Source organism: Pseudopipra pipra, chromosome Z (assembly GCF_036250125.1).
Source record: "Pseudopipra pipra isolate bDixPip1 chromosome Z, bDixPip1.hap1, whole genome shotgun sequence".
Lineage (NCBI taxonomy): Eukaryota > Metazoa > Chordata > Aves > Passeriformes > Pipridae > Pseudopipra > Pseudopipra pipra.
The window spans coordinates 30910759-30934168 of record NC_087581.1 but is presented as its reverse complement, the minus strand read 5'-3'; the positions used below and the strand labels follow the sequence as shown (position 1 = coordinate 30934168).

The 23410-nt window shown below is 40.4% G+C and overlaps 1 protein-coding gene across 3 annotated transcripts in view; it reads left to right on the top strand.

Moving 5' to 3' along the window:
• EGFLAM (EGF like, fibronectin type III and laminin G domains) overlaps positions 1–23410 on the top strand; it is a 73441-nt gene that overhangs the window by 24820 nt on the left and 25211 nt on the right. For all 3 annotated transcript variants that reach the window (XM_064643132.1, XM_064643133.1, XM_064643134.1), the window contains exons 6-13: positions 67–202; positions 6708–6874; positions 15411–15526; positions 15771–16107; positions 18586–18686; positions 19906–20006; positions 21082–21226; positions 22986–23175. In XM_064643132.1, coding sequence (XP_064499202.1) covers positions 67–202; positions 6708–6874; positions 15411–15526; positions 15771–16107; positions 18586–18686; positions 19906–20006; positions 21082–21226; positions 22986–23175 — 1293 coding nt within the window. The remainder of the gene's footprint in view (positions 1–66; positions 203–6707; positions 6875–15410; positions 15527–15770; positions 16108–18585; positions 18687–19905; positions 20007–21081; positions 21227–22985; positions 23176–23410) is intronic.

Here is a 23410-nt window from a genome sequence, read left to right as displayed (position 1 = left end):
AGGTCATTGTGTATAGTAGCCCAGTTTCTTCTCTAATGCTATTCCTTTGCACTTCTTCTGGCTTAGATAAGTGCATGCCCCCGGCCCCACCCTACCAGCCCCAGATCGTGGTAGTTTCTGATTCAGAAGTTGCATTGTCCTGGAAGCCTGGAGAGAGCGAAGGAAGTTCTCCTATCCAGTACTACACGGTGGAATTTATCAGGCAAGTTTGCCAGTGGAGCTTGAATTTCAGTGTTTGTATATTGCAGTTTTTTGATTCTTGTTTTTGGTTTTAACCTAAACTGCACTATTAAACGGCATATAGATCCATTTCATAACTTATTTACTTACTGTGTATAGTACACTTTGTTTTCCTCTCAATATGTGTTGAATTACCATGAAAATTTAAAGACAAAACCAGAAACAATCCAATTTGTTATAAAATCACCAGTAAGTTGTTCTTTCTGATTGAAGAAAAATAAGGTCTGATTTGATCTGTTCCCTGCAATAATGGCTTTGGTGAATGAAGTTTTAAGTTTCTCCTGTCATCAAATGCTGTCAAACCATGCTGAGAAAAGAGTGTGTGGCAGAGCAATTCCCCTGGGCCAACAGTCCTCTGGGCTAGAGGATTATGTCCTCTGGATAGGATATAATCCAAGCATTGAAAATTCAGTATGTTAGGCAGTTTTACCTGATAAAAGTTATAGAACCATAAAATTGTCACAGTTGGAAGAGACCTTCAGGATTATTTAGTCCAATTGTCAACCCAGCACTGCCACTGTAGTCCATAAACCACTAAACCATATCACCCAGTGCCAGATACAGACACCTCTTGAACACAAAGTCATTTGGGTCTTGAGCTTGCATTATGTAGACTTGCTTTTTTTTATGCTAATGCTAATCAAATTTACATGAAATGTTGGTCTCTCTGTTTAGGGTTTGGGGGGAAGGGGGGGGTGTGGATGGGGCTTTTTTTTGTGTGTGTGTGTTCTTTTACATTGAACTCTCTAAAATTTGCAGCAATAAAACTGAACTGTGACAATTTACCAATCAAGTTGCTTATATATGCTGCATAGGAAGGGTCAGGAGGAGATGATTGTATCTGCAAGCACAAACAAGTATTGGTACTTGACTGTCCATATGCTTTTGTGAGCTAATATGTTCATACAAAGCTGTTTATTTGCATTTGCTTGCCCTTATGTTTACTCTTACAGTGAATGCAAAATTCAGCCTTTGGAAGTTTAATCCTTTGGGTGAATACTTGATGACAGGTTTTGGTTGAGGTTCCTGGATAAGAAGAGGGATTGCTTCTTTAACTACTCTGTTCTGTAAAGGTCAAAATATTGTTCTTCAGGAAAATAGAGTAATTTTTGATAAAGAATTGTTGTTGTTGTTGAGATAGACAGGAAGAACTATTGATTTTCAAAGTGCTCAAAGTATGGTTGCAATCTAGAAGATATAGATATAACAAAAAGAATTCCCAGGCTGAAAACCTACTTGTGAACTGAAGTACTTTTTGGATCAAAATGCCCCAGTATTTAGTGGGAAACCATCCAGTGTTCATTGCACTGCGATGCTGGACATGAGGGCTGAAGATTCTTATCTCCCTCATGCAATTTCTGCTGTAGAATCACCAAGAAATTTCGTCAATATCTATTTTTTGAACACAATTTTTATCTGAGCCTTTTCTTCTCTGTGCATCTTTCTCATTTACTCAGTGTGTGGGGGAGGGATTTTGTTGAGTTCTGATTGACTGCACTTCTACAGGCTCTGTGCTTTTACTGGAAAGTGGAGCCTGGAGGTTTATGTACACTCCTTCATAGCACCAGGAGCCTGCTAATGGAAGAAGAAGTGGGCACCGTCATCTCCATCTGACACATTGAAAATGCACCCTTGAATGTTTTTGTTCAGCCAGGGAATGTAAAGTTGCCTTTAGACTGTTTAGGTCTAAAGATGCGAGTGATTGAAATTTCAGTGTTTCGTTGGTTTTGGACTTCGGGAAAGAATTTGCTAACAGCACAATGTTTTGATTACACTGTTTAGTTTGAGGTTTAAAGCTCAGCTGGAAATGCATTTGTTAATTTTGGGATTATGCTCTCTTAGACTTGGAAGCTTAATTATATATTTGGAGAAAGATCAATGAGCCATAAGCTCTAATAGCAGTTAGAGGTAAACTTTTAAGTTTCATTGTCTTTTGCTGCATATAGTTTTAATTACTATAAAATGTATTACCATGATTTAAAGCTGTTAAATTAAGCCAATGTAAAACTAAAACAAATTGGTTCAAGCAAATTTAGAATTAAGTCCTCTTATGTCAAAGAAATACAACATTATGCTGTGCTTTTGCGAAATTAATGACTTTCTTATGCAAATGTTTAATTTCTCTTGGGTGCAGAACAAATGTCTAAAAAGTATCACATTGTTGAAATAATTTCCACCTCTACAGAACTAACTTTATGACTAGAAAACACATGTTGGGAGAAAACACTCTTTTCAGTTTCTCAACTGTGATATCAGGGGTTAAAACCTCATGAAAATTCAGTGCATTAATTGTTTTCAGATATCAGAATCCACTCAGGGTCTAAATTTTGTGGTTTATTTAGGCACTTTGTATAGTTTTCCCTTAGGACTCTTTGGTTCCCTATAGGCAGTGGAGGGCTACAGGTGGTTTCAGATGTAGGAGGAGCTGGGCTAGTGAAAGTTCTGTTCTGCTGCTGACTTTTAAGAGAATGCTAAGGAGACCACACCCCCATCTTATCTAAATGGTGAAAATCAAGAGGGAGACTGTAGGGACTCGATTCTCACCTCATCGTTCATAAGAAATGTGTGAGAGAACGCATTAAACCCAAAACAGCTGACAGTGTCTGTAAAAGTTTGTAGGGTCATTGTAAATATTCTTTTGGTTAATGATGAGAAATATTTTAAGACAAATGGCATTTTTATGAAAGCGTCTAAAGTGATACTGTAGACTTCAGCCTATGGATTTGGGTGTTTTTCCTAAAGACACTATAAAAAATTAATCCTCAAAATGCCTTGGATATTTTCACTCAAATACTCCAAATACTCAAATTTTTAATCTGTTGAATGTCTACCAAATCTTTTAAACTTGATGATTAACTTATCCAAATTTTTATGTTCATACAGCAGCTACAAATGTTTTATCAATGTATCCTTTAAAATGATTAGGTCACTTTCTTTTCATCTTGTTGGTACGTAGATGAAATCAAAATCTTTCAATATTAATTTTGGCATGCAGGGCAAATTTTTCAGTATCTTGATAGTGATATGAAACGTCTGCTGCAATGAACTAGGTAGGTTCTGCTGATAAAACTGGGAGATTTGCCATTATTCAGATGTTAGGGTGGAGCAGATTCAGCATAATGTTGTGTGCACATTTCTTGATCAGTTTGAAGCCTTCCCTTTCTCCTACCACCAAAAAAAAAATCTATCCCTGAATTCATTTCCTGTTGAATTATCTGTCCCTAGCATTGCACTGAACTAGGCAGTCATTGTTTGCTTTTGTTTGCAAAGAACCTGAAACAAAAGATCTGACCAGGGAGACACCTCCCCCTGTCCAGGGAAAATACTTTTAATACTTTTTTCCTGATTGTTTTGTCAAACAGTCATATCTCAACATTTATCTCACTACCTGTGAGGGTTAAATCCTTGAAAAGGTAATTAATGAAGAAAGAGGAGTGAAAGATGTAGAAATTAGGGAGGAAGTGCTTAACAACATTAGACATGATCAGAGGAATATCTAACAGGAGACTGAGTTTAAAGAATTGGCCATTTTCCCTTTCCTGGCAGTTGGGTTGATATATTTTGTAGAGAGTGTCAATAATGTTAAATAATAATAATCAATGAAAATAATATCATATAGTGTGCTATATTCAACAGAAAATTTTTTTGTAGTGAATGAGAATGTATTGTATTTGTCATTGTATTTATTATTTGTAGGAATATTTTTAAAAAATGTTTGTAGAGATGAATTTGCCACTTGAGATGATTATAAACACGGCAGAGAAGAACATTCAAAAACATTATAAAGATTGGATCGCTAGCAGGTGCTTCACTCCTAAAACATTTCCAGGTGATTTTAAAAGGAAGTTCAAGTGAGTAGAAAATTTTCATTCGCTGCATCAGAAAGATTTCCTTTCTCAGGCCGAGTCACTCTCCACATTACAACATAAAGCAATAGTGCAAATATTTTGGGTACGTATGGCATGAGAATTCTGCCCTTGGTTTATACCCATTCTGTCCTGTTGACTTTAGCCATATATTTATTATCTCAAAAACAGTCTGACTTGGTCACTGGCAAGATTCTTTCTGCATGGCACTTGTGCATTGGAGGTGCACAGCTGTAGCTTCAAGAGCAGACTCTGTCCGTGGAAGTTGTCTGATTTCCCCGTGCACGGTTACAACCTCTGGAGCTGCCCTGCAAGGTGTGTGACAGAGAGACCCTATGCAGGGGAATGTAGTGCTGCAGTAAGGTGGGAAAAGCGATATCAAAATGAACCCTTCTAGTGTAAAAGTTAGCAACAAAATTAAATTTGACACACATACAAAAAAAGAAGAACCATGGAGACAGTTTTCAACAAAATGTTCCCATCCTACGGAACCCAGGAGCTGGCTGGCCATGGATAAGTCACCAACTGAGTTTGTTGTGTTCCTCTCCCCATCTGTTTGCCATGTTTTCATCTTGTACCAATTTGTTTGCACAGAGAATGTTCTGGAGAAGTAGCAAAGAATGTAGCTGCAAAGAAGTAGCAAAGAAGTAGCTGCAGATGCTTACATGTTTGGAGGAATTTCCGTTGTTATAAACTACAGAAAGAAATGTTGTGAGAGACAGCATATTTGAAGGCTAGCCTGTGTTTGTGTTATCTCCTGAATCTTTGTAGAGTGCAATGTGTCCTTTGGGTCCCTTCATCAGAGGCGTGTGTTTCCATTTGGGCACAGACATCAGCAAGGTCTATTTCAAAGAGGCTGTGAGGCAGCTCTTGAGCTAGCAGGAATTCTTTGGATGGGAATTGGAGCCAAAAAAGGATGTGTACAGGAAAATTGAAAACACTACTAAGTAAGCGTGTGGAAGGAAGCAATGTTAGCAGTTTTCATTTGGAAAACACTATATATTTTCATTTTGGCCCAGGCATCAAAAGCTCAGAGGAGGGGAGCAATGGAAGAGTAGCCAAAATAAATGCTCTACTGTCAACCAGGAAATGGTTGTGGAGGGTGACTTAAGATAGTCTGTTTAGCCATCATTACATCTTATGCATTTGTCTGATTTTATTTTTATTTTTAGTAAGACAATGAAATACTCGTGTCCTATGTACCACTGCAGGAGCCAGGCAGCTGGGAGCTGTTGCTTTGTGACTGCATTTGCAAACTGGCACAAAACAATGGAACTTCAGTGATCAATAAATCTTGTATTGACTGGTAAAAGAAAACATACATTGACTTCGGCATTTCCTTCCAATTGAAAATAAATAAATACAAAATGCCTGCCTTGTGCTATAATTTTCATTCAAAGACTGTTGGAGACATTTGCAGCTAGCCCTGTGTAAACACTGGTAGATTCAGGGAGCACTTGGAGTTTACTTCCTGTAATAAATATCACAAGGACACTGAAATAATTTTCTCTGAAAGCAATTTCTGTCCCTATTTTACTTTCATAAACTTTAATTTTAATATTTTGGGTGGCCTAGCATGAATGCTTACATTTTTGTTTTGTTTGTATTTGTTTAGCTTCTCATTCTGTTTTCTCTTTTGTAAGAAGAGGCCACTTTTAGAGAGAGTGGAAATGGTGTGAAAACATCAGAATACTCTCTCAAAGTAGACCAACCCTTTCCGATGTCCCTCTGTGTATGAACCTAAAACTTTTGATACCAAACTGTCATGTGAATGGTTATACTGGTTTCAGATGAATTATAATGGCACTTAGAGAAGCATTTATTGGCAGCTGGCTTCCAGTATGAATCAGGAGTTAACTAGGCATTGTCCAAAGACAGACATAGGAAAGCTGTTGCAAAATATTGGTTATGTTCTCTGCATGATTGTTCTGTGGGTTTTGGGTTATCTTTGTGGTTGATTGGAGTGTTGGGTTTTTTTTTTGTTGTTTGTTTGTTTGTTTTGGTTTTTTGTTTGGTTTTGTTTGTTTGTTTTTATGGTTTCTTTGTTGTTTTTCCTGAAGAGGAGACTTTGGATCCAGATTTCCCTGCGTGTGTGGATTAACCTGATTACCTGGGAGATCAAATACTAGATTCTCATCTTGCTAATGCTTGTTTGAAGTGACTTACTGGTGTTAGAGCACAAGCTCTTAGAAATAAATCAGGATCTTTCCCACTATTGCAAAGTATTACTTTATACAGCCACACGGGTGGTATAAAGCAGGTGCAGGTAATAGACCTCCACTTGAAAGCTATCAGCCCAAAACCCATGAAACAGATAAATAGACCTGGATTTGTCAATCAGTCCTTTAAATAACCTCCTTGGCTTTATAAGCAAAATCTGAATATTGAGTTTGTATGATTGCCCAGTTTTGATATCACAGGCTTCACGGCTTAGTAATGGTTGATTGCACAGTCTGGGTCCTTTAAGAGTGAAGGGTTTCAGTGATGACTTAGTAGACTTCTATCTCATTTATTTATGTATTTTCCAGGAAAGTTTAAAGGCAGTTAATTTGTACAGCAAGCTTTAATTATTTATGATCTGGTCTTTGTTTGATCCTCAAGGCCAGACCTTGACAGCAATTGGACGGTAATAAGAGAGCAGATCCAGATGGAGTCCATGGTTCTCAAGGGACTTCTCCCAAATACCAAGTATCAGTTTGCTGTCCGAGCAGCAAACTCCTATGGATCAAGCCCTGCCAGTACACCGAGTGACATCATCCGAACGTTCAGTGAGTAGAACCAGCATTTTTCAATTAAAGCTATATAAAAATAAAGTATATCTGCAAATCAATTGTATCTGGGGCAGTTTGTGGAGGTCTGCTGATGGAAAAAGTTGCTCTACCAGCACAGGCACTACTACTCCCCATTCTGACACCATTCGGTCCTGTCTGAGGAGCTTGCAGCACCTCGTGAAAGTCAAGCTATGAACAAAGATTTAAAAAGAGCCAGGCAGCAGTGCTCTCATGCCATTTCTCTGCTCTGGAGGTCATTGCCAGATATTTTTGGATCACTACTTACTGACTTTTGTGCTGGTATCATGCAGAACTGATAAGTGAATATCATGGGGAGAAATGGGAGAGACAAATCTATTGTTCACCTTTTTTTCTATTCTTTGAAACTGAATCTTATATATTACATTTATAATTTCAGCAACTCAGAAAGACCAAATCAAACCTATACTGTTTTCTACGGAGGAAGGCTCTGAAATGATTAAGCACAATCATGAATATAATTATATAAGGAAGTAAACCTCCCTTTCTGATCAGAAGCTGCATAGCAAAAATTTTAGATGAAAACGCATTCAAACATATCAAAATCCCAACTTGTGAACAGTTATATTTATGTTTGTATAGCAAGGTAGGCTATGTACATTGCAGTAAGTGTGGGTCCAGCTGCTGCTGGCCTTCCTTGGTATACAATTCTCTGCCAGTGCTGGTGTGCCTCTGGACTGACTTTGAGGGGCTGTTGCTCCTCATCACACCCAAAGTCATAGCTTGTATGCAAGGATCCTGACCAAGCCAACACAGAGGGTGTTGGGAATCGTGCAAATCGCATCTTTCAAACAGAGAAAACTAATGCCACAAAGAGAAGCAATGGAGGAAAGGGAGCCAAAACTGGCAAATTATGGGAACTATCTGGGCTATATCCTTAATGTTTCAAATTTTTATATAAAAAAGTGTATCAGTACTTTTAAGTTCCAGTTTTGAAGGCATTTATAGGGGATGGAATACCACAAAAGAATATGCCTGAATAAAATTTGAGCAGATTAATGAACTATAAAAAAGAGCAGAAAAACTGACTTTTTTTCTTTTCTCCCCCCTCACTTGCAAATCAACTTTAATTAACTAGCAGAAAATGAGCAGTGAATATTTAGGTGGAACTGTGAGCTCTGCAAGAAGATTTTGCATGCTGCAGAAATGTGGACAACAGGTTTAGTGATCTACCAGTGTGACCCTCTAAGGATTTATTTCTAAATTGCCTCCTTATCTTGGAATCCTTGTTTTCACTGACTCTTACAAGGTAGTTTCCATTCTTTTTATTCCTCTGTCATAAATTCAGTCACTTAAACAGTTGGCATGTAGTTTGCTAGGGCTGCTGAACTCATAAGTTTAAATCCTGAAGTAAATATTTGTGAAAAGTCTGAAGGTGCAGTGTGTTCTGGGGTTGCTCCTTCCCTCGATCCTCTGGGATCAACTCTTGCTGCCTCAGGCACACATGTGTGCTCCTTGGTGTTTTGTTTATCTTTGGATGTAGGTGATTGCATCCTTCGGTCAGAAAAGATAAAGTGTTTAGCTCTGTTAATAAGGGTGGAATCGTCTTCATGCTCTGCTTATTACTACAGTAGTCCAGAGAAGGCACTTTGCCTTTGGAAGCTGCATGTTCTGCAGAGGCCTGGATTTCTGTCATTAGAAGTTGGAATCGAATTCACAACCAGTGTGTATAAGCACTGATTTCTGGAGAGCTTCATAGGGTACATGAGCTTGGTTCTCTGGGCCTGGATCAGATCTGAAAAGTCAATGCATTATGCATGTTTCACTTCTCTCTGAATGGGCTTAAAAATTCTGTGCCAGTCCAAGGCAGGCACGTGGGTACTGCAGTGGCTGAGAGGCTGGTTTCCCTGCACTAACGGGCTGTCAGGGCTTGGACAGAGACCCTCATGAGGGGCAGAGCTCCTTCAACGCAGGGCTGTGTCGTGTCTGTAATGTGCTCCAGCCTCGCATCAGGTCACTTGTACTTGGGGCTACTTTGGCAAACTCTGGGCCCTTTGCAAATGCAAGTGTTGTTCCTTTGCCAGTCTACTCTAGGTTTACAGGGTGGATTTTGAAAATAGGCTTAAAAACTGTGCACAGCCACTATACTTGAAAGCCTGTGTCACCTTGTGGATACCTGTCCTCACAATAACTAGCTTTTTGCAGAGCAAGAAGTGGTGTTCAAAAGTATTGGAGGATGCATGCCTTTAGAAATAAATTCTGTGGCTTTCTGGGGGCGGGGGAGTGTAGCTGAGATGATAGTGTAGCTGACAGCAGCTCTCACTTGTCTTTAGTTGTGATGTCTATGTAGGAGACTGGTTTGATGTTAACCAGATACACAAGTACATTGTGAATTAGTAGAAAACCTAAACTTCTGTTGTGAAAAAATGCTCTTGATTAAAGCTGTACATAGCCTGAACATTTAATTTTCCCCAAAGCACTAAAAAACCCTGAAGAATGATTTAAACCACTGATAGGTTTCTTGAAACAAACAAAAAACAGCATGCTAAACTCAAGGGCAACCAACTTACTCCTAATTCACATTATGTATCTGAAGGCATTTTCCCACTTCTAGTAGTCAAAAAGCCCAGTTCTTTGGACAGTTAATGACTCACTTCAGTTGCTCAAGCATAAATGTTCAGTGTATTTGAGGTCCTCTGGGTTCCCTGGTTTTCAGCAGTCACTGCAGGATGTGCCTCCCAGGCATCTCACAGACACCTGATAATCCTCTGGGAATGTCTCAGGTAATGCATCTCAGGTGGCACCAGTTGCTTGACAGTCTTAAAGCGCCAGCAGATACCTCTAAGTCACCTACTGTTGCCGAAAAGGTGTCAGACAGTTGGCATCTCTGAAATTGAAGCATCTTTATTCTTCAGGGTGCATATCCTAAGAATTACTGTCTTCATTATTACCACAGTTCCTCCTCCAATCTAAACAGTGAAACATGCCACATGCCATAGATTTTTGATGCTATTTTTATGACTACCTGTGTATTCTTGAGAAATACCTGAAATATTTCAGGAAGCTGGCAGAAGTTCATACAATAACTGGCTCCTTTGCATTACACTTAGTTCACATACAGCTGGCACCTAAGCACCTTAGTGTGTTTGGATTTCAAGAATTTGTAGCTTTATGCTTGTATATGCTGGATGCTTGTGCCTGACTTGAAATAATTAGTGCTTTTCTGATGCTTATTTCAAATGAATAATAAATTCCCAGCATTACCTCAAATGCAGTGGAACTTCAGGGTCTGTATTGCCTTGCACAGATTTTCTTGCAGCTCTTCTAGGAAGGCTGAGGTAGAGATGAGGCCACACTACTTGGGGATGTTTTCTGCTGGGGCTTATCTCATTCTCACAGATAATTCTCTCATTTTGTTTTTAAAAGGTAGGTGGCTTTGCAGTACTCTTGACTGCATTGTTTCAGTTCTGTGTAGGAAAACATTGTCTTTATTTGCTCCTTTAAAGGGATGCTGACAGTATCACCTAATGTGACAGACCTCCCAGGGTCTGAAAATAGAACATGTGGCCTTGATTATAAGCAGTTACCCACTTACCTAGTAAAAAATATATACTTGGTTTATTGCTCCATTTTCAGGGATGAAAGAGAGGGCAAGTTTCCCCCAAGGGCTCTCATTTATTTGTGATTTGGTTTCATTAATTTTTTTCTAGACAGAAATGATGTAATAAATCAGTTTTTTGTTACCTTTCTTAATTACAGTTGTAGGTTGTGGGTATTTCACTTATAGGGTTGTTGGGGTTTTGTTAAGTCAGATCTTTCAATGTGTCAAGGACAATTCACTGGAAATTTAAAAGTTGCACATGCTCAGTTTAGAAACAACAAATAAACTCTCCCCAAGAATCAAACAAAGTGTCATCATCTGCATTGCTTAAATACCCTTCACCTCCTCGGGAAACAGATGGGGTTTGCACTGTGCCTGGAAGGTCACCAGCCTTGGGCTTTGCCAGACCAACAAAGGAAGCGTCTTCTGTTAAAAATACCCTCCTGCTTGTCTCCACAGAAAACATGACAGAAGTGTCTGCTTAGTTGGGGCACATCCCTTCCTCTGGTCCTGGCTGTCACCGCCAGGCTCACTCTGAGCCAGGCATTGGCACAGGTGCTTAAATATTCTGTACGGAGTTTAAATGTGTCAGCTGTGGCTCAGGCACAGGAAAAGAGCAGTCTCTACCCAAACCTTGATTTAAATGATAGTGATATGTCTTAGAAAATGCAAATGGAGAAGGTTTTCCACAGAACTATGATCTCCAAAGGCTTTGCAAAAGCGGTGTTGGTAGTTATAGGGACAGGGACAAAAAGCAAGGGACAGGCCAAGTGATACGCAGCATCTCACTGTGAGTCACTGAGAAGCACAAAAGTCACATTAAAATACTCTTGATGTGTATTTGATTTAGACTTGTGAAGGGTTCTGCATGAAGGCAGTCAGTCTCTTAACATTTCCATTCAACCTGCCCATGTTGCAGTGCCCCCTGCTCTGCCTCCTACACTCTCTTGTGTCTCATCAGCATGCTGGTGGCAACCTAATGAGCAAAACAAAAGTTTATGTGGCTTTCTATTTGTTTTGAGAAAGATTTCTTTAATATAACTTAATCCCTGATTATTTGGAAAGAGGCTATGGTTCATGACCCCCACGAGTTTTTCAATTAATTACAGAACAGGATTATAGGACCTAGTAGAGGGTCTTAATCAGACTTCATCTCCTTCCACACTCTAACGTATTTAATTAAATATAGCATGTTTATAATCTCTTCAGTCTTGTTTTGGTATTTGCAGAGTACCACTTTGCTTAATTGTCCCTGATTTGCCACCCATTATGAGATGAACTCTGCACTAAAGCACCACAGTGATGTGGGGGTTTCTCTACAAAAGGACCTGTTAATTTCTTTCATTTTGTTTATCCTGTAGTTTTATCACATCATATCACATGTAACTGTCATGCCATGTCCAGGGAGCAAAAGCCAGGGGTAAGGAAGAAGAATGCAACTGAGAAGCCAATGGGCTTACATCTCGTCATTCGTGTGTGTACTCACCTGTATAAGGGCGTAATCAGAAGCAAGTGCATTCCATGACTGCATTGCTCCTGGATGCATTAGGAGTTACCCAAACTGCTCACAGATCAGTGGGTAGAGCAAAGGAGGGTGTGCTGGCTGAAACTCAGATAGGTAGAGCCAGGAAGGGGTACAACTGGAGATTTGGGGCAGTGCTAGAGACCTATGGATACTAGGGCACCTTCTGAAGTTACATTTTTTCTGGTGGTGCTAAACTTACATCCTGAAGGTCTTTGAAGAGAGGCCTCAGAGCAGTCTTTTCACCAAACACAATAAGTCACCTTCTTTGCTCTCTCCAGGCTCCAAATGTTGTACCAGTTCAATAATGTGAAAGGAGTCATTCTCTGGTTTAAAATAGTGGGTACATTTTGTCTCCTAGGGTCTTCTGTTGGAAAAGCACGGAACATTTTGATCTCCCAGATGAAAGTAGCACACCTGCTGCTTGGGGAACTGCCAGCCTACGTTACCATGTCTCATTGCATGCTGGTAGTTATTAATGTACTTTAGTGATAACTCAACTCAAATCAGGAGAGTTACACTTCCGTAAAACTGGTGTGTATGTGTATGAATATAAAGATATTCATATATAGAATATATATATATTCATACAAAATATTCATGAAGATATGGCACTCTTATTGAACCTACATCCCACTAAGCCAATAGTTTGACTGAAAAGAGAGAAAATATGACAGCATTTGGACTATAACAGATGTTGTTGTAGCTTATGACTTCTAAGTTAGAAAATGGAGTTTGTATATCACAGCTTGTTTGAATACAGATTGGATTGTTTCCCCTGACAAATGATTGTGATTTTTCCTTTTTTTTTCCAAATTATCTTTTGGCTTTCACTGCTCTTAGGTAAATTACAGTTTCATTTATTAGAAGAACTAAATTAGCTCTGAAATACTTTCAGATACATAATACAAAGGCAATTAGTAATAGCACAGGCTTGACTTAAAAGAAACACTCTCCTAATGAGTTGAAAATTGCTGCGTCTGCTGGGAGCTGAGTTAATGCTGGGCTCTGCTTCTTTGATATGGTTTCTCTTAACCTGCAAATCATATTTGTAATGTTTATGTTTGAAGTTTTACACAGAGAAATTTCTTTGTAGAAATGCATTCTTATAGAATCACTGTTTCCAAAGAAGGGGATTCTGATGCAATTATGTGTAGAAGATGCACCTGGATTAGACAATCATCATAGGTCCCTTCCAACAGAATAATTTTCTATTCTACTCTACTCTAGTCTTCCTACATTCCTGCCTGGAGTAAAATTATCCTGGAAGGTGATTAACCTGAGTGACTGTAAAAGTGAATATGAGGAGTAAGGGCTTTTGTTCACACTGTGATAATACCTATTGTTTTCAATATGTTGGAATTCATTCCAGTGGTTGCAGGATTGGGACCGGTTCATAAATGTGCAGTCTTATTCTCTAACAGTAATCCCTTGCCTGTGCATTGACAGTCACTAGCAGAAATAATCTGGATGTAGCTCGTCCAGTTTACCTCATCTCATTACCAGTCATAAAGCTAAGAGTTCTCTGCTCAGCTTATTTGGTAGACCTTGGTGCTGAATGTTTAAAGTACAGCCAAACAGTATTATTTACAGATTACTAGCTTTACATGCTAGAGTGAAAAGACTTATCCATATTCTATCCCAGTCTAGCATGCTGTTTTGGTTGCAAGTGTGTATGCCTCATTGCCTCTACTCATTTGCCTCCAACTTTTCTGTATGCTGATGTAACATGCAAACCCCATTGATAAGTAACTCCCACAGGGCGTATGGAGTGTGGCCAGTGAGCCAGGCAGGGCACATGTTCATATCTGGTGCACATAACGCTTGATTTCATAACTGTCTGCTGAGATTTCTGCGTTGCAGTCACAGCATAGGAGAAAAGAGTACAAAACGATTTAGATAAGTGCACTCCCGCCCCTATGAGGTCAGAAAAATACTTTTGCTTTATTGTCCACCGGGGTGAGAGATGGCTGACCCCAGTCAGACTGACTCAAGCAGCCCAATAGCACTGGGTGCACATTGCTTCTTCTGAAAGTTTGCTGAGCCTCGTGAGCTTTCTCTGGCTCCTTCGGGTTGTTTAGTACTGGTAGTGAAGTACTTCTCACTACCATCAAGTGGCATTTTCTGAGTCTCCTTTCCGCAGACAGGCAGTGCCTAGCAAGACTTTGCGTCTCTGCACCTTGCAGTATAAAGGACCTGCTAGCTACCAGAAAATATGGACATCTTCTGACTGCTAAAATAAACAAGCAGCTGTAGTCAGCTCCTTACAGAGCCTTTGTAAAGCGAGGGTTACCTATGCTGGTTTTAAGTGATGAGAAAATACTTTATGGAAAAGGCAGATATATAAGTCTGTTGTTTTAATGGTTAGAAAATGTCTGTTTTTAACCTTGCTGAAATGATAAGTAACTGTAGCGATGTGGTTGCTTTTAGTATATTTCTTCATGACTTCTGGTAAATTTTAATAGCTAAAAAGTGCAAATCAATGTTTAAGTAGAATTTGCACTGTAAAGTGCAGAAAATACAGATATTTTCTAGGAGGATCCCCTTACTGTTAAAATTATCCATTCCCAGCCCAGAGTCCTTTGTTGCAGAGTTCAGAGCTCCAGGGAGAGACAGAAGCAGATTATGTACATGAAAAACACATGGTCATAGAATCATAGAATATCCTGTGTTGTGAGGGACCAACAAGGATAATTAAGTTCAACTCCTGGCTCTGCACAGGACAATCCCAATAAATGCATGATGTACCTGAAAGTGTTGTCCAAACGCTACTTGGACTCTGTCAGGCTTGGTGCTGTGACCACTTCCCTGGGGAGCCTGTTCCCATGCCCAACTACCCTCTGAGTTAAGATGTTTTTGCATGTTTCATTTTTCAAGGTGTTAAATTCCATTTTAAAAAATAGTCTAACAATACACTTAGGATGCTAATTTCAGGAGCTTTGGGGTCAGTGGAGGTGGATTACATCCTAAGCAGAGCATGCCCTACCTTTGTGCGTCTCTTTTGCTGTTACAGTTTATTTGGTTGCTGGTAGGGCAGATGTAGAACTGTGTATTTATAAAAGGGAAAAGCTTGACCTAAAAACTATTTAGTCACTAAAATGTTGTCCATGCTGAAAAAACTCAGAAATTTTGTCCTGGGAGAATGATGAATAAAAGTCAGTTTGCAGAGGGAGAACTGAGCTTTGCCTGCTTTGTTTGTTTAATCACCTAAAAAGTGACTTAATGGAGGCCTTGCCTTTGTTTTAAGTTGTGTGGACATCACTTGGACAGCATCTCCCATCTTCAGGCTGACATTTGCATTGTCTGTACAGGACGAACAATGACGTTACTTCAGATTTAAGCGTTGTGAACTGGAGGGTGGTAAGGTCGGAATTGCTGTGTGTAAAGAGAAAAAAATATATGAACTGAATGTGCCAGTTATGTCTTTTTAGGCTCTGAAGAGTTAGGAAGTGGAAGCTATGGGCATCGGTACATCACAGACACAGTGACTGGTGATGGTGATGGATTTGATGTTGATGATTCAGACTATGACATTTATATCGAAGAGGTAAATTTCAAGATTTCATTTTGGCACTTCTGTTTTCTTTATAGTATTGATATTTTAAAGTGTCCGGTCCTGTCAGGTAATTTAATATCTGATATTATGTGCTCAGATATAGTGATGTGGTTGCTTCATTTTCTTTGTTGAGGGTGAGTTCATTTCCTCAGATCTGTATCTTGAAAGGTATTTATTTCATTTCCCTATAGCATTTTAGGTTTTACTGAATTGGTGTTTCTTTATTTCCTTTAAGCTCAGACCACTTCCTGCTATTAAAGGAGGCAACAGAAAATTCCTGGTCAAAACTAAGGTTGCGCCAGGATCTAGTTCCAGGCTCCTGTCCCGGGTCCTTACAACCACTTTTGAACCCACTACTTCCACTCCCACCACCACACGACCTTCCACCACAGCGAGAGCAACCACAGCTTGGGCAGCGAGGAGGGGCAGCATGTCCTCTGCCTCGCGGCTCTTCGACCTGTCCTGCGACGAGGCCGTGTGCTCTGTGGACAGCTTCTGCATCAATGACTACGACCGGGGAGGCTCCCGCTGCCACTGCAACTTGGGAAAAGGAGGAGAGACCTGTGCGGAAGGTGAGGTGTCTGTGTGCCTGCTGCTGCTGGCTCCTCTTTGTCTGAAGCAAGGAACCAACCACAGCGCACTTTGGAAGCAGCCAGCTGGGTTTAATGGATCCCTAAGGATAGCAGCAACTTCCACATCCCATTTCAGACATCATCCCCTTTTCTTCTTTTTCCTTGGTTAGGGGTGAAAAAGTTATTCTTTAATAAAGTTGAATGCAGAAGTTGTGTGAAGGTACAGAGGGGAGGTTAATCCTCTTTCCCCCTAAGAGTGAGGGGGTGATGAAGCCACATATGTTGGTAGTCACCTGGGTGTGACAGGGTCCATTGTGGCATCCACAGCTTCCAGCAGAGATATTCAACCCTCCTTTCATGCTTGCCTTTTGTCACCAGCTGGAGCCCTGAACCACTCCCATTTCTAGTGTGGTCTGTTGGATGATGCTGGTCCTGCAGGAGGGATGTGAGTCAAAGCTCCCGTTGTAAAAGTACCACCAGAGGAGGCTTTCCCCATTGTCTGCAGGGCAGAAGTGCTGAAGTGGTAACCCCAGCACTCATGTCAGGCAGACAGGGGAAAGAGAGGAATAAAACCCTCTTCCCAGTTCAGAAAGCATGACCTGCAGTCTGGGTATATTTGTCCCGGTCAGGATTTGTCACCCATCCTTTTGCCTTCTTTTAAGGCATCTGAGCCAGGACAAGAGCTTGCTGAGCTGAAGGAGGCCATCTTGCTTCTTTTTCCCTCATTGTCTTCTTGATCTCTCCCTTTGGAAACCTAAACTCATCCTTTAGCAGAGTTAATGCTGAGCAGATCACCTGGTAAGCCAGTCCAGCTCCCTCACCATGCCATAAGCAGGTTACACTTTTCCCCTCAGAGTAATTTTTCTTCTGATTTGGCAACCAAGGGGTCAGATGAATGCCAGAACTCACACAAAGATAGCGTCCTCTTGGTTATAGTGGTGCTATCCCTCCTGCCAAAGAAGAGCTGATCCGTCCATCCCTCTGCATGCTCATCTGACCTGCCAAGACCCTGCCACACAGCAGAGTACCAGGGACACATGTATCTTCAACAGGGTGATGTTAGACCTTCATGATGCCCAGTGTCATGCATCAGGGTTACAGACACTGAGAGTGTTTTGTCTTCTTCAAACTGGAGTGCTGGAGCAAAGAGGTCTCATTCTGAAAACAATCTGCTGTGACTCAGTGACATGAAACAGCTGCAGATGTGATTTTAGGCCTTGATCAAATATGAAGAGTTGAGGATTTATTTGAACTGACATAGCTGTATACAACTTGCAGAGCGGGTTTGTTAACATCAGTCCAAACCCACCATTTTTCACTGGAGAGTGTGTTATTCCTTAGTAAGTAGTAGCACCATGGGCCAATATTCCTTTGTACTGAATTTCTCTTCAGCAGCCAGTATTGTTAAATAGTATATTAGTCTGAATGGAAACAGACTTCTCTTCACAATCAACAGCTGCATGGTACTCTGGTCCAGTCAGTTCTGCTTGTGATCAGGGCTTGCTCTTTGCTGATGTTGCATTCAGTTTTATAGCACTGGTCCTCTTCACCTCAGCCTAAAATGTATGCCTTGCAAACAAAAAAGCTGAGAGAACTGTATCCAGATGCAAATATGCAAAAAAACCACACTCAGTATTCAAATAGCTAAGAGAAATAGGACTCCTCATTAGACTTAAATCCGCTGCAAAAATAAGAATTCAGGCCTGAAACTGTGTCTGTCCTCAGTGCTTCTTAGGGAAATTAGCTGCAAAGGGAGCAGTAAGACATGTCTTATTTTCATTGTCTCTCAGGGTCAGGGAATAACATAAGACAATGAAGAGTGAGCATTGATAATGCCAGTGGACAAGACCAATGAGAAGAGCCACTGTTGCAACCAGGGATGGAGAGGTACCTACAGGGACCCTCTTCTTCCCATCACTCTCTTCAGCCTCTGCCCTGAGCTAACTTGAGGGAAGTGCTGGAAGCTGCTGGGCTGTTATGAGACATCCAGTGATTCTCCAGATGCTCAGTGCAGCAGCTATGGAGCAGCAGTGACTAATGCAGCCTTGAATTGAGCCACACTTCCGGCATATGTTTTCGTAATCCTGCCAAACAGAAAGTTACTTTGTTCTCTCTTTGTTAAATGAATTCTTAAAAGAAGATAAATACAAAATTGATGGGTTCTGTCTTCTGTAACAAGGATGAAAATCTGGAGAAATTTTCTCTGAAGCCTATGATTAAACTGTTGAACAGTATTTGGCCCTCAGTATCCTGTTTCTTTCCAAGTTCACCAGGTCCTTGGGAATAAAGGAATTAGTTGTGAAAAGTGGTGGGAGGACAAGGCAAGAGGTTAACTGATTGTTGACTGCTGCTGAATAATGGCCTCTGGAGGAACTCTTCCTTTCATTTCCACCTGATGTTATCTAGTACTAAATGCGTATATTGATTTTTATATGGGAAAAAGCTGCTAAATAACAGGCTTCTCTCTTTGCTTTTCAGACATCAGCATCCAGTATCCTCAGTTCTCTGGCTACTCATATATCACCTTTGAACCACTGAAAAAATCCTACCAGACATTTCAAATTACCCTTGAGTTCAGAGTAAGTTTGAGCAATTCCAAGCTCACATTGGAGTTTTAAATTTTATTTACTTATTCTAGTGCAATGGACAATAGCAAAATAACAGCTTCAGTATAGCTCGTAATGTAATTGTGGTGAACCTGTACATAACCTTCATCTGTAAAGATCTGGCTTAACCTTCAGTGAATGTAAATGAAGTTTGTAAGCAGCTAAAATGTTTGCATCTGTTATTGCTAGGCACAGCATGAGAGAATTCCTGGGACTAATAATACTGGTGTTGTGGACTAACGGCAATGTACGCTGGCAAGGTTATAGCCACGTGAAAGAGCTACAGGCTGAAGTACACACGGAATTTTTGTGAATTGGAGTTTGGAAGTGGGATGTAGTATCTTTTCTTAAAAGAAACTATGATCCTGTCATACAGAGCAAAACACCTTATCCTGTATTCAGAGCTACTCTTCCGTCCTCCAGGATTTAAGTGCACATTATTTTCCACCTGTGAAGTTTGAGACACCAGCTAATATATTCAGGATACCTTACTACTTAAAATACAGGTCTGGCTTAGGTTAATTCTGTTTAGGGACAGAACTGGTGAGACTGCCTGTAGGGAGGGTGGCCGAGCTCTTGGATGCATCCCTACTCCCACAAAAAGGCAGACTCACCAGCTTCACAGCCTGGGTGTGAGACTGTCACTAGAGCAGCAGCAGTCTGTTGCCTTATGTGGTGATGTAACACTCTGCTGGCAGTTTGTCACTTTAAAATGCAGGATGGCTGCAAAAAGCCGCTGTGTCAGCCGTTATGCACATATGGAGAAGTGCTGCCAGCATGAGTTGTTCATCTTGAAGAGTGTCAGGCTCACAGAACATGTAAAGTAGGGTGTATGTATTCATGTTCAGTAAGTTCAATGTGGCTACACTTAACAGGCTTGCTAGGACATTCTTGCTAGACTTTGTGCTCAGAAGTCTCACATGGAACATGTATAACAGTCTTTGGTACTTTCAGGCTTTTTTTTCAGGTCTGATAGTATCATACTGTAAGTAGATGGTCTTAAACCACTTAAGGCAGTGATTTTCTAGGTTCAGGGTTCAAAATTGATCAACCAATTTCTGATTCTGCTAGTTAAAAACTCGATCTGAAAAATGCTGACCCTTTCTAGAGAAAAGTTCCCCACTGCTGCTTGCTTTTATCTGTTATGCTGAGGCTTAGACTTTGATTTTTCATGTTGATACAATGATTACAGGCTGAATCAGAAGGTGGTTTGCTGCTATACTGTGGAGAAAATGAACATGGTCGTGGTGATTTTATGTCACTGGCAATCATCCGGCGTAGCCTCCAGTTCAGGTAAAACTTCCATCCTAATTTGATGTAAAGAGAAAGAGCCATTTCTGCCTCCTGGGACTGCTATATGTGATGAATATCTGCAGTGTCTTTGCCTTCTGCTCCATGCAGTGCACAAAATGGACAATGTAATTTAATTTAAAAATTCTTTAATACTTTTTTCTCTCATCCTTCTTTAGTGTGTGAACTTGTACCCTGTTAACTGTTATATTCAGACCTCAGTGTAAAGGCAAAATGATCAGTTTTCTTCAAGACGTTAGTCTGGGCCTCATTGCTATGTTATCAGAAGTCCCAGTGAGCTGCTATATTTGCTGAGGTGATGGTATATCGAGGGGTGCATAGTCAATGTTTTTGTTTTGCAGCAAAAGACTTGCAGATAATGTATGAAAATCCAGAAAGGGGCCAGGAACTTCATCTTGTATCGCTTGTTTAGATGACAGTTGCAGGTTTTTTAAATGAAGGAGAGGGTTTCTTGCAGTCCGATGGATATGAAGGATGTGAAAGAGTATCTCCAGGATCTCCTTACTTAGGAAAATGAGTGCTTTGAAAGTGGGGAATAGGAAAGTGGGTGATGTGCCTTAGGTAGTGTTTTTGTTCACTTGCACTGCGTGGCAGATGGGCAAAGTGGCACATTTTGTGCGCAATCAGCTCCACAGAGACTCTCCTGGAGGTCTTCTTGTCAATGAGTACTGAGTTTCAAATACAGTAGCTGAGTTATTAATGTAGCACTGCCTTTCACAAGGTAGCTAGAAAAATTCCCAGGAGAAATTACTGTGATAGCAGGAACTCAGATTGTAATACCCTCCATCTTGAAACAGTTTCAGCTGTTGGCAAACTTTGCAATGCAGTCGGTATGGTCAGAGAATGCAAAATCTTCTCCACGGTAGGAAGACAGATGATGAAGTTTGAAACTTAGAACAGATATACTAGACCTGCTGTCTGATTTTCCTGTGCTTATATGCAGTGTGGAACAGAGAGGTTCCCAAGTGCAAAAGGAATATTTGGAGTCTAAAAATGACTTTTGGTTATTTGATTATTGCGAGATTGTCACCTTGCCCTCTCTGTCTCCTGCTCCCAGGTTCAACTGTGGCACTGGAGTTGGAGTCATAACGAGTGAAAACAAAATCAAGCTGGGGAACTGGCACAGTGTCACGTTGTTCAGAGATGGGGTGAATGGCTGGCTCAGGATGGACAACAATGCTCCCGTGACAGGAAAATCTCAGGTCAGTAATCCTGCCCCTGCAGCTCAACCTTGGACCATCTCAAAGTTATGATGACAACTTTTTTCTTGCTACCAGAAGTCTGATTAGATTTAGAAAGTGCATTTTTATTCATCAGTGTTGGGACATTTAGTGAACTAGTACCAGTGTACAGATTACTCTTCCAAATATGTAGTCTAGAAATCACAAAGATAAATATCCCCAAATCCCACTACAGTTTTCCTGTTGTCTTCCACGCTTGCTCTGCCACCCTTCTGCTACTCTTTGCTAGTCTCAGATAGAGGCTGCTGTTAGAAGTTTACTAGATTGTTCAGCTGCTGTCCCTGCCTGCTTTCTTTTTTAGCCTCAGAGAGCTGCTTTGCTTCTTCAGACATAAAAATTAGATCCATATGGGCATGCAAGTATATATATTTATGTATAATATGTATATAGCCACACAAGGTTTGTATACAGAAGTGTAATTAGATGCATATCCTGGAGACAGATTTAAACAGAGTAATGGAAATAGACATTCTGCCCTGACTTATGTTAACACCAGTAAGTTCATACAAGGCTTACAGGGTAAAATATTGCTCATCTGTGGCCAGAAAACAGAAGTGAAATTAGGCACTGGAAGAAAAGGTAGTTTCAGATTGTTTCAGATGCCTTTCCTTTGATGATCACTATTAGCATGTCATTCCTAGCCCTGAAAAAAAGCAGCTTCAGTCATCTTATTACTGTACACTTTCATGTGCAAGCACTGAAGGGAAAAAGAATTGCACTGCATTGAGTTCTCATCAGCTGGAAATGACAGAGAAAATAATTTCAATGTCTGTAGTATTGCTCTCTGTTTCCAATGCTACACAAAGGGCACATGTGAATCAGGAGACGTGTGCAGTTTCTGCAGTGAACTGTGCAAGTGAATACCTGCAGACTCAATAACTTTATCTTATTTAGCCAAATAAACATAGGCTATGGTGATATAATTTATTGTTTAAAACACTATGGGGGCAGGGCAGGGATGAAAAATCCAGAAAGCTTTTAAACTAAAGGTCAGTGGTGTCTCAAGCACACACTGGTTAAAACTGACCCTGAAAGGAACTGTGACTCTGTTGCCCACAATAGCATAGAGTTTGATGCAATGGTCCAAAAAGGTTCTGTTGCTTTTTGATATTTTTTGTTCTTTCCTATGCACTGTAGCAGTGCTAGTAAACTTGTATGTGTACATTTCTGTAGGCTTGTTAATGCCCCTCAGGAAAGGTGGGCACTAAATTTAGCACTGGCAAAGTGAGCAGAACTCTTCTCAAGTGGTAATTTTATTGGCTTTTGCCTTTTCTTGGGTTTTTTTTTTTTTTTTTTTTTACTCTTGTTTTTTGTCATTTCATTATTATTCAATGGTAAACACTTGCTGGTTTCTGTCCAAAAGGCAATATCACATTGGTCTCTGTCCTTCAGGGCTTAATGTTTAGAAGACAAACAATTTTGGCAAAAGTAAAGGAAGAAATTGCAGCAAAAGTCATATCACAATCTCTCCTCAAAACATAGTGATTTTTAAGTTTGTTATTGTGCTTGTAGTAGTCAGATGGATGCAGGTGCAAAAAAGTTTATTTAAAATGGTAGACTGATTTGAGGAATGACTAATGGAGAGGAATTACCAGTAAGCAACCCGCTTATTCCCTGATACAATTCTTTGTGGAAGGAAAAAAATTTATTGTAATGACTGTGGCTTAATATCCTATGTTACATCTGTTACACAGAGTGTTGTGCTCTGTTTTCCCTGCAGGGCCAATACAGTAAGATTACGTTCCAGACTCCTTTCTACGTTGGCGGTGCTCCCAGTGTGTACTGGCTGGTCAGGGCCACAGGCACCAATCGTGGGTTTCAGGGCTGCATCCAGTCACTCAGCATCAACGGAAAGATAATTGATATGAGACCCTGGCCATTAGGGAAAGCTCTCAGTGGTGCTGATGTCGGTAAGTGTAATGGCATGGGGTTCTTTAATCAGTGATTAACCAGGGGTTACTTTTTAACCTGTTGAAACAATGGTCCAGGTTTGATAGGTGTAAGGTGCGGTCTCTGTTTTTTGCCTGGTTTTATTCTGTGCACATTGCTTGTGGTGTGTCTGTAGTAGAATGCACAGTAGAATCACACTGCACAAGTAAATCTTTTGTGGGCACAGTTATTGTGCATAATAAATAGTAAAACTAT